The sequence below is a fragment of the Cebus imitator genome, unplaced genomic scaffold (genome assembly GCF_001604975.1).
Source record: "Cebus imitator isolate Cc_AM_T3 unplaced genomic scaffold, Cebus_imitator-1.0 Scaffold285, whole genome shotgun sequence".
NCBI lineage: Eukaryota > Metazoa > Chordata > Mammalia > Primates > Cebidae > Cebus > Cebus imitator.
In genome coordinates this window covers 1,635,298-1,645,670 of record NW_016107600.1, presented here as the reverse complement: position 1 = coordinate 1,645,670, position 10,373 = coordinate 1,635,298, and the positions used below count along the sequence as shown (strand labels likewise).

At 54.9% G+C, this 10,373-nt stretch overlaps 2 protein-coding genes across 2 annotated transcripts; both read right to left on the bottom strand.

The window, feature by feature from the left end:
- Nucleotides 1–1,981: 1,981 nt before the first annotated feature.
- HOXC5 (homeobox C5) lies at nt 1,982–4,501 on the bottom strand. Its single transcript, XM_017501867.2, has 2 exons — nt 3,784–4,501; nt 1,982–3,075 (listed from the first exon to the last, which is right to left on the bottom strand). The coding sequence occupies exons 1-2, from the start codon at nt 4,235–4,237 to the stop codon at nt 2,861–2,863; spliced, it is 669 nt and encodes a 222-aa protein (XP_017357356.1). The 5' UTR covers nt 4,238–4,501; the 3' UTR covers nt 1,982–2,860.
- A 2,215-nt stretch (nt 4,502–6,716) lies between these two features.
- HOXC6 (homeobox C6) lies at nt 6,717–10,140 on the bottom strand. Its single transcript, XM_017501865.2, has 2 exons — nt 8,478–10,140; nt 6,717–7,748 (listed from the first exon to the last, which is right to left on the bottom strand). The coding sequence occupies exons 1-2, from the start codon at nt 8,875–8,877 to the stop codon at nt 7,441–7,443; spliced, it is 708 nt and encodes a 235-aa protein (XP_017357354.1). The 5' UTR covers nt 8,878–10,140; the 3' UTR covers nt 6,717–7,440.
- Nucleotides 10,141–10,373: the final 233 nt, after the last annotated feature.

Genomic DNA, 10,373 nt, shown 5'->3' with positions numbered 1-10,373 from the left:
TGGAACCCAGAAGCCCCCTCCATGCCCCTCCCAGAGCAACGCCAGTCCCTGGTACCTGGAGATTGTTCTAGGAGGCTGGCTGGTGGGGAAACTACCCCAGGCCACATAGCAGAAGCCCCTGTTCAGGGAGAAAGCAAGGATCTGGGCCTGACGCACCCCCAGAGCAGGGGAGTAGGTCCGAGGCCTCTGGCTTGGTTGCTGCCCGCTGTTGCTGCAGAAGCCGAGGCTGGGGCCTGGAGAGACCTGCAGATTGTGACAGGAACGGGGAGAGCAAGCAGGCACGCTGTGTCTACCCAAGGCTGGCCAAAATGAGTCAGACTTTCAGCCCCTCCAGGGAAGGCCCAAACCCTGCCGGGAGGAGGCAGTCAGTGCACCGTGGGGCTGGTGTGCCCTGCCTGGCAGCTCTAACCCACGTAGCCCCTATCCATGGCAAAGCCCTGGGTTTTCCTCCAACAGTGGTACACCAGACCCCTGGAGAGGAGGCAGTGGGCCTGGGCAGCTGGGAGGCTGGAGCGGGTGAGTGTGGGCGCCACAGCCTCTTTCTTAGTTAACTGTTACCCACCAGAGACGCCAATGCTTCTCCACGCTTCACTGCTCGCCCAATAGTTTTACTCAGCATGGAGAAAAAATTAAAATAACTCCCTGAAGAAAATTACACATTTTATTTCAGAGGGAGAGAAGGGAAGAGAATGAGTGCTGGTCTGAGCTGCCTGCGGTGTGCAAGTTGAGGAGACAGCAGGCGCCCTAACCTGGCGGAGTGCAGTGCGAAGGGGAAGGGTGGTAGTTGCGGGCACTGCCCAATAAACATTTGCTGAGACCTCCTACATGCCAGGCATGGGGTGAGGAAAGGCTCTTGAGTCTTTTAAAAAATGATGGACAGACGGGTAGCTTAGGCAGTGGGATGCAGCGAAGTTAGTCCTTATAATAAATCCAGGGAGCATCAGCATTAATAATCATAAATATTCCCTTGCCCCTCCCCAGAGCCTCTCTGCTTCACTTTCTTCTTGGCTGCTGGTGCAATCCTTTAGCCCAGCTCTAGACCCCCACGCCACCAGTGTGGGGGGCCTAGGCTTGGCTCCAGGAAATCACCCCATTGTGGGAGGTGGGAGAGGAAATGCAGTAAAGTTTTATGGACCCTTCCCACATTTGTTTCTACTGCAAAGTGCTTCCTCCCCCAGCCCATCCCAGGAGCCTGGGGAAGGACCTGAGCCTCCGACACTACCTGAATAATCTGCCTCCCCCCGCCCCCACCTTTAACCCATCCTCCCCTCCACACAAAATCCCAGAGACTGAGATAAATGATGGCAAACAGACGTGACTCTAGCACTGGTCTATGCAGCTCCTTTCTCAGTTAATTGTGCTGCATAGCCCTAGGCCCTAGAAGGTGGAGGAAACAGTCTGAACATTTCCTGCCAGGCTGATTGTCCTCCCTGCTCCCTCATCCCCAGATTCTTAGATACTGAAGCACAGCCCCTCCAACTTTTCCAATATCCCCTTACCAAGCAACGCCAACTCTCTCTAGAGGCCCTTCTGGGACCAAATGGGTCCCTCTCCCTCTATGTCAGCGAGGCCTCTGAGGGACCACTTACACCCAGAAAAGATCTTCAGAGGCCCAGAAGGGCCTGAGGCTGAGCATGGTGGCGGAGCCACTGGTCTCTGCAGAGGAGCTTTGGCATACAGTGGGGGCTGCTGCCAGTCCAGAGGCCTCATGGAGTGCAGAGGCCTGAAGCCTTGGACAGCGATAGCACTGGAAAAGCCAGTACCCGAGGCCTAGGTGCCCTCCTTTTTTCCCAGAGGCTCTTCTTGGAGCCAAGGGTCAGGAAAAGAACTCAATTTCACCTCTCTCTACTCACTGCCCCTAGAAGCTAAAAAAAATTTTAAAGGGGAGGCTTAAAGATTGTAGGTCTCTGTCTACACCTCACGGCCCATTTAGACAATTTTTACCCAGTACATGCCCCAAACAGACAGGAGCTACTGCATCTTTAGTCCTGTTCTCTTCGTCTTTATTTGATATGACAAAATATAGTTTCAGGAAGGACCCAGAGTCAATAAATAGTTGAACAACAGCAATGGGTCAGGAGGGCACAGAAAGTCGTGGCAGGGACTATGGGACAGCAAAGGGCCTCTAGGACCACTTGCTGGGGTCCAGTGTCAGGAAACCCCAAACGTTGAGCTAGCTAGCAGGCTGGGGCTGCCGGCCTGAGAGGGCATGCAGCAGGCGCAGGCTGGGGAGGTTCCCGGGTTTTGGGAGGGTGCGGTTGTGGGGATAAGGTTTGGAATGCATAGAGCAACCCAGGCGGCCCTAGGCCGATGTTCAGTTCTTTTTTCATATGCAAATAATTAATAAGTGAAAATCTAGTTTAGTTGCTACAAGAAAGCACCCCGAGTCTGGGGCCAGACTCTCATCAGCCTGCGGCTGCCTAACCCGCCCAGCCGGGAACAAAGGAGAGGGCGAAGCTGGAGGGTCGGGCGAGGGTCCTGTGGCGCCGGCCGGGCCCACCTTAACTTGGGAGGGCCGCGCTGGGGCTGGGAGCCGGGAGAGATGGCCCAGGCCAAGGTTCGTTCAGCGCCAGCCTGTACGTCGCAGCCCTCCGGGGAAGCCCTGCGGATCTTGCCCTGGGCCCCGGGTACGAAGCTGAGCCGAGATGAGGGGAGACGGGGCAGCGTGGGCAGCCCTGCGGGAACCCTGGGTCGGTGGGGATGCGGAATGCCAAGGAAAAGCGCTTTTGTCTGTGAGGCCCGGAAGCCCAGTGCTCCAGCACCTGCCCCCGCCCCGAAATATAGAAAGGAAAGGCGAAAAGGAAAGGCGCAGGGACCGGAGCCGGCTAGGGGCGCTCTATGCGGGCCTCCCCCGCTGCCTCTAAAGAGCCTCTTTGCTTTTCATTTTGGAATCTTTCTTCCACTTCATCCTGCGGTTCTGGAACCAGATCTTGATCTGTCTCTCATTGAGACACAAGTTGTTGGCGATCTCTATGCGCCTGCGGCGAGTGAGGTAGCGGTTAAAGTGGAATTCTTTCTCGAGTTCCAGAGTCTGGTAGCGCGTGTAACTGGTTCGGGACCGCTTGCCGTCCGTCTCTGGAACATAAACCCCACCCCAACCCAGGAAGGGGTGAATAGCGTGCAGCGTTTCCCCCGTTCCCACTCCAGCCCCAGGCCCCCACCAGCGGCCGGAGGAAGAGGAGGCGAAAGCCGCAAGACAGGCCGCGCTGGCCGCAGGCGGGCGGGCCCAGCCCAGCCCAACCCCGGGAGAGGCGCCTCCGCCCAGGCAGGAAACTTTCCACCGCAGCCTTCACTCTGCAGCCGGAGGGGCTGAGGTGGGGTTGGGGGGAAGAGGGAGACCCAGGCTCGGACCGAACAATAAGCACCCTCGAGATCCGAGCACCGGGGACCCCCCTCCCACCCCTCCCGAGTCGCTGGAATCCTCCGGAGCCGCGAGCACCGGCAGAGCCGGCTCCGCAGGGGAGGGAGGGAGGGAGCTGCGGGGGGATCCCCGCTCTGGAGCCCCGCGCTCCTCACCCTTCAGATCCCTCTATTTTTTTAACTCCCTCCCTCTCCCCCAAAAATTGAATATTGCCTTTTATACACGTTTTGTTCCTATGATCCAATTATGTCGTCGTAAATTTGGGCGCACACAGCCTCTAAGCCTTTTAGTGGACAGTTTTACGAGCCATTGATGCCTGGATCGTAAAATTTATGGCCGCAGGTTTTTTTTCTTTATTTGCCCCGCATGGCCTATAAAACCCAGGCGGACCCGAGCGCGCAAAATGAAGTCCTAAAGTTTACCGTGGCTCATGTGCAGTTTGGTCATCCACGGGTAAATCTGTGGCGGGGCCGGTGGCTGGCTCAGTCCGGCGGGCTGCCCTGTCTGCGCCTGCTCCTCTTTGATCTCCCCACTGCTCTTAGCTCGCTCCTCCAGCGCCGGGCGAGCCGCCTTCTGACTGTACATCCCGGGGTTCAGAGGAGCCGCTTCGTCTCTGCCCAGAGCGTGTCCCGGAGCGGCCGTGGCGCTGCAGGCGGGGCGGTCGGGGTGAGCCCGGGGGTTGGCAGCCATGTCTACCCCGTGGAGAGAGTTGGAAGGCGCAGGCGGTGGGAAAGTGATGCTTAAGTCCAATCCGCCGTAGCAGTACCTGGATGCCTGCACCTCTGAGGCCGATCCATAGTTCCCACAAGTTTGCATGTTATAGGCAGGGATATTGGGGCTCTGCTTATAGAATGAATTGGCTACGTAGGAGCTCATGGCGGGGAGGGCCCAAAAAAATTTCTGCACCCTTTTTGATTAAGGGTGATTTGTGACTCTTTGAAGTTGAGGGGTTTTTTGTTCTCCAAAGTGCACAATTTATAGGTGGAGATATCTCTTTCTTTATCCTATGCGCTCTTCCCAAATAAGGGAGCCTTAAATAGAGTCACGTGACTCAAGCGACCACTCATAAATTTGGCTTGATGACCTCCGGGAGGTTAGTGATGGAAGCCGGCGAAACGCATCTCGATATGTTGGCAAAGCCCAACCAAGGGGGAGAGGGAGTGAGAGAGAGAGGGAAGGGGGAGGAAAAAAAAATGGTTCTTGGAATTGGGGGTAGCCGGGACAACAAGCCCACAGCGACACCTGGTGCCTATATGGGGGAATTGCATCCTGGAGCGCCAGCTCGTTTTCCTGTGGCTGGATTTCCTACCCTGCAAGGAGAAGCTGGCTGTTGGGGCAACCCCTGAGCTAGCCGTTAAAATTCTATTTAAAATTGGGAAAGATGAGGCGCCACTTGTTGTGTACAGAGTGCTTTTTGTAATGGATAGCCCCGTTCTCCCAACCTCCATGGTCTTCCAATCTTCAAAAATGGCTGAGGAAAAGGGATTTAGTTAGGTAGGGCGGCCCATGCCCAGACTGGAGAACCAATGGGGTTTAAACTTAGGTTCCCTAAACCAAAGGCAGAAGTCCCTTGCCTCGCAGGCCCTAAGGCCCCACCACTGCTGAAGAGGTGCCCATCATGAGAAAGTAGAATTCGCCTCTAGAGAGGTAGACAAGATAGACAAGACGCCCAGGAGGAGGGATCCTGAGTGGTTAGAACAAGATATGGGGGTGATGAGGCTGAGGGTGCTGCAGGCCGTCAGGGATGGATCTGGAGGTGAGGGGCCAGGTGGAGTTGACTAGACCTCACCATGCTAGGGTCCCCAGAGTGGCAACAAGGCAATTTTCAAGTGTGTGTGTGTGTACACGGACAGAGCCAGACGATGGTCTAGAGGACTACTCTGTCTCCCTGCGTGGAATCCTTATGTGGTACCTATGCCAGAGGTTTTAGAAAATAGATGTCTAAATTGAGGGCATGGAAAAACAAGATTCAAGCCTCCACAAATATTACGTGAGCACGGCAGAGGAAAAGGGCAGAGGAAAAGGCCTGTTTTGTGCCATTTGGGGAAAAGGTCTCTGGGCCAGCCTTTCCAGGAACCTGAATCCTAAGTTCCAGGAGAGGAATTTCTGAGCTACTAGGAGTAATGGGGCGGACCTGGGGGTGGGCAGGGCAAGCGCCTGGGCAGCCTTCACAGGGTGTCTGCAGCCATTCGGCCCCTTCCTTTCCCCCTGTAGCCCCAAGTCTCAGACTTTCTTGCCTGCTTCTTCCCAGGAAATCTCCGCCCCTGCCAGGAGAAGGCCCCCTCCTCACTGGTGGAGGCACTAGAGGCGAGGGGTGGGGGGCGCTGGAGGGAATTGAAAGGCCTGGAAAACTCTGGTGGATTTTTTTCCCCCCGGAGACCCCTCTCAACACCTCTCCCCGTAGGCCCACTCAGGTTTCTCTGGCCAGGCTTGGGGAGAGAAGGCCAGGGCTGATAAATAGTTAGGGTCCGGCTGCGCTCCTCACCCGCCTCTTTGCCCGATAGAGGAGAGAAGAGTCAGGAACCAGCTCGGCTGGAGCTGTAATGAAGGAGGAATTTTGTCCCGGCCACGTCAGGAGTCCCAGATCAGGCTGGAGCTCAGTTTCCAGGCTTTCTCTTTCGAGATGTCCTTGAATCGCTCAATCCCTGCCGACAGGGCTCCAGTCCCTCGGTCTTCTCTTTCCCTCCGCTCTCCGCCTCCGCCACGTTTCGCAACAGCCAGCCTGGCGCGGGCCTGGGGCTTGCTCTCACGGCGCCCCCCGCCTCCAGCTCCCGGGAGTGGGCGGAGGCGACCCTGGTGCCTGGATAGTGCTTCTTTACTGGTCTTTCGGGGGGCCTCGGGGTTCGGACGCTGAGGACCCCGGCTGCCACAGGCAGGGAGGCCTGCGTGGGGCTCGTGCCCAAGCCGACTGATCCCGTTTTTCCCCGCAACAAAATCCTACGCGGCTTTTTTCGCAGGTCGTGTGTGTTGCTCCGCGCAGGGAGCGCAGAGAGGCCTCCCAGCCCGTCAGTGCGATCGCGAGAACGAACAGGAGGCCGGGGCCAGGCGCCTGGCTCCGGGGATGGCGAGTGCTGAGGGCTGGGGACTTGCAGGCGGCGAGGAGGCGCGGGAGCGCTTGGAGCCTGCTCCAGCTCTCAGCCTGAGGCCGGCGGGCGAGCGAATGAACAGAATTCCCGGTATAAACTTTTAAAAATAATATCAGTTTTATTAAATATACGAGAACGGATCCAGAGGTTGGATTTATACAGGAGGGTAACACGAGGGGATTTATTTATTTATTTTCTCCTACTGGCTAAACAAACGTCATTCACTTTTTTTTCTCTCTTTTTGTAATTTTCCCTCTTTTTTTTTTTTTTTTTTTTTTTTTTGTAATTTTCCCTCTTTTTTTTTTTTTTCCTTTTTGAAATGGGATAGGAACACTGACGGTGCTAAACATAAATATAAATACAGAGACCACAAATACAGCTAAAAGTATTCACACAGAAACGGTCACAGTTTGTAAAATGCCATAATGACCCCCAGGATTCTTTAAATACAATTTGCCTGGACTGGGCATTTGCTGGGGCAGAGGGGCTGGGCAGGGACTGCGGGGAGGCCCTGGGGGTCGGTGTGGGGCCAAGGCGTGCCCTCCTTGGGTCTCCAGCCCTCCCCGGCTGCGAGGCTGGGCCCTGAGGCCCCGGAGCAGAGGCCCCAGGCTCGGGAGCCGGCCCTCTGCACGGGGGTCGGGGGTGGGGGCGTTGAGGGAGTGAGGGGAGCCAAGTCCTCACTTGGAGGGCAATCTGTAGAGTCTGAGTTCAGGGACCGAGTCCCCAAGGCCTGGGCGGGGAAAGGGGCCTGCAGACAAGCCGAGAACGAGCTAGCAAGGGATCGAGGAGGAGGAGGCTCGTGGTGAAAGAGAGTTGTGCGGTGAGGGAGGGGGTCCAGAGCTGACTTTCAGGTCCGCGTTTGACTCCCTAATTTTGTTTTAGGGTCTCAAAACACATCAGTTGTGCCAGTGATAAATACAGAGTGTGTGATTAGGGGAGAGTTGGGGTGGGGAGCGAGGGAGAAAGGGGGAGTGGTGGCAGGAACAGTCCTGGTCACTCTTTCTGCTTCTCCTCTTCTGTTTCTTCCCGCTTTTCCTCTTTTCCGCCCAGGCTGTCGGCGGTGGCCCCTCCGCCGCCCCCCGAGAGAGTGGACGTGAGATTAGATTCTTTTTTCCACTTCATTCGGCGGTTCTGGAACCAGATTTTGATCTGTCGCTCGGTCAGGCAGAGCGCGTTGGCGATCTCGATGCGCCGGCGCCGCGTTAGGTAGCGATTGAAGTGAAATTCCTTCTCCAGTTCCAGGGTCTGGTACCGCGAGTAGATCTGGCGGCCGCGCCTCCGGTCCGCTCCATAGCCGACCCCTAAAGATCCGGGCACAAAACACACTAAAAACAATCAGCTAGGCGTCCTCCGCAGACTATTTCCCCTAGCAAAGTCCTCACCCTCTCAACCTGGCCAGCAGCTCACGGGCCCCTAGGGCTCTAGCCTTCTCCCTTTTGCCTTGCCCCACCCCCACTGGGGGTACCGCCAGGACCCCAACTTCATTCAGACCTCCCATAAGGTGGGAAGTGTGTGTCCCAAAGAAAGGTGTGTGGGGTGGGTTGGGGGGCGGGGCAAAAGGCAAACAGAAAGCTGCAAGTCTAAAAGCTGATTTTTGAAAAATCCCAAATAATGGGAATGAGGGCCCCCTTTCTTAAGGACAGGGCTCTCCCATCTCCCCAAGCATCCTAGCGCCTTGGAAACTTCTCCCCACTTTTCTGCCTCTCCTCTCCCCCTCCCTTCTCTTCAGCCTGACTCCACTTTGGGGGACTCCCCCATCTTCTCCTCACCCCCTTATCCCCTGCCCTGTTCCTGCCCCCTCAGCTCGCCTGGGAGCCCTCCAATCCGTCAGGGGCCAAGGGGGCCAGGCCCCTGCAAGCGAGCGGGAGGCTAGCTGAGAGGGCAGAAGAGGGGGCCCTGTCTCGGCGAGGAGACGAGCGTGATTGTTTTTATGGGGCCATAAAAAACTCTCTCCGCCCGTTCTTCTAGGGAAGCCGGTCATAAAGCCAGTTCAGTTTATTTAATTTATATCTCGGAGCTGTAAAACTCACCACTGTGCGAATTCATTCGCTGCATCCAGGGGTAAATCTGGATACTGGCTTTCTGGTCCTGGGGCGCAGTCCTGCCCTGCTCAGAACTAAAATCCTGAGCGATTGAGGTCTGTGTGTTATGTCCTAAGGTGTTTTGTCTGCAGTTTGAGAGCATGTCTTTCTCCTGGTAAAAGGAATTAGATCCATAGTCATACGGCCCCCGGCTGGAACTGAACACGACATTCTCCTGTGGCGAATAAAAGGGAGTCGAGTAGATCCGGTTCTGGGCAACGGCCGCTCCATAGGTCGAGAAATGCCTCACTGGATCATAGGCGGTGGAATTGAGGGCGACGTTGGGGAGGACGTCCTGGCCCCCGGCGAGGTGGCAGGATAAGGAAGGGTTAGTGAAGTAGGAATTCATCCCTTTGCCTTTACCTGGTCGGGCTATGATTTCTTTAATATTTATTTCTGTCTCCAGTTTGTACTCGGAACTAGATGGTTATAGGGACGGCTCCAATCCAGGACAGACAAAATGACAAAGTCAGCTGACCCCCTCCCAGCCAATCGCAAGCCAGATGTCAAGAAGGGGGAAAAAAAATCGCTCTGCTTCTGTTGATTCCCTAGTTGAGACTAAGTGTGTGCTTTGAAAGTAAGACTTGGATTTCTTTTAAATATATATATATAAGGGAACTGGTTTGGTGGTGAAGGAGGGGTGCATGTCCCTGAGCAGGGCCTTGGGACACAGGAAGGAGAGCTGTCCTCCCGGGAAAGCTCTCAGCCCCAGCTAACTTTGCTGTGATGTGGCCAGAGCCAGGGCTAGAGAAATCCCTGTATTTGCAATCTGGTTTCATCTTTTATATCTGCCCCCTTCTAAAATTACATCCTGATTTCTCCATGGGAGGAACTCCCTCCCAGCACAGTAGGAGGTCCCTAGAAATCCTGCAGGAAATTCTGGTTTGATGCTTCATAGAGTGAGTCCCATCACTAAACTAGTATTTTTTTCTCCAAAAATTAAAAAAAATCAAAAGTAGAAAGGAGTTTCCTTAAACCTGTTCCCCTGAGTAAGTAGAGTGTGGCCCAGAGTCTTGAATGCAGGAGGGATGTGGGGAACAGCTAGGTCTAAAGGGGCAAGACTTCAGGGTACAGTGGCAGAGCTTAAGTGGGCAAAGGGCCCATGCATCTGCTTTCCTCTGCATCCTGGCCCTCTTCTGCCTCCTCCTCAGGACCCCTCTTTTGGGAAAACTCTTCCAGCATTTTTACCTAAAAGGGAAAATGTATAAAAATCCAATAGAAAAAGGAGAAAAAGAAGCAAAATGTAGGGAGGTGGAACCGGAGTGGAGAGAGACACAGAGAGAGAGAGAGAAAGGAAGAAGAACGAAAACTCTGAGAATCTTTCTAGAGACATCAACTCCTGTTTATGTTGGTGAGAATTTATGATTTGGAGCCAGCGAGGGCCGGTGGGTTAATTCACATAGGATCCAGCCAGAAAGAGAAGGCTGCTGGGGCTCTGATGGACAGTTAGCTTCCTGTAGCCTCAAGCCCCTGCAAGGGTCAGAAGCCCCCTGCCCCCTCCAGACTCAGGGCACTGCCAGTGGAGGCGCCCCTGGACCTGAGCTATGTGGCTTGGAGACTTCAGAAAGGGGTTCTAGGGAGCTCTAGCTAGCCCAAGTGCTAGTTACTCCTGGTGGGGATGGGCCTCCCAACAGCCTCAATCCCTATTTTTTCCCACCTTGGGGGTAAAAAAAAAAAAAAAAAAAAAGGAAGATACTGTTACAAAAAGGCAGCTAAATCCGAGGCTTGTGAGGGAGCCGCAGTAGCGAACTGAAACAGCGGAAAGTGTGCAGATGGGGGTTTTCTCCTGATTAGTCCAAACTTAATTTAATATCGTGATATAGGCTGAAAATGCTTTGAGTTGAC

Bases quoted from the DNA above. Each gene is read 5' to 3' on its own strand.
- HOXC5 (XM_017501867.2), bottom strand. From the start codon at position 4,237: ATGAGCTCCTACGTAGCCAATTCATTCTATAAGCAGAGCCCCAATATC. The intron at 3,076-3,783 runs GTAAACTTTAGG...TTTATGTTCCAG, and splicing joins CAAACTGCACATGAGCCACG to AGACGGACGGCAAGCGGTCC.
- HOXC6 (XM_017501865.2), bottom strand. From the start codon at position 8,877: ATGAATTCCTACTTCACTAACCCTTCCTTATCCTGCCACCTCGCCGGG. The intron at 7,749-8,477 runs GTGAGTTTTACA...CCGGATCTTTAG, and splicing joins GCGAATGAATTCGCACAGTG to GGGTCGGCTATGGAGCGGAC.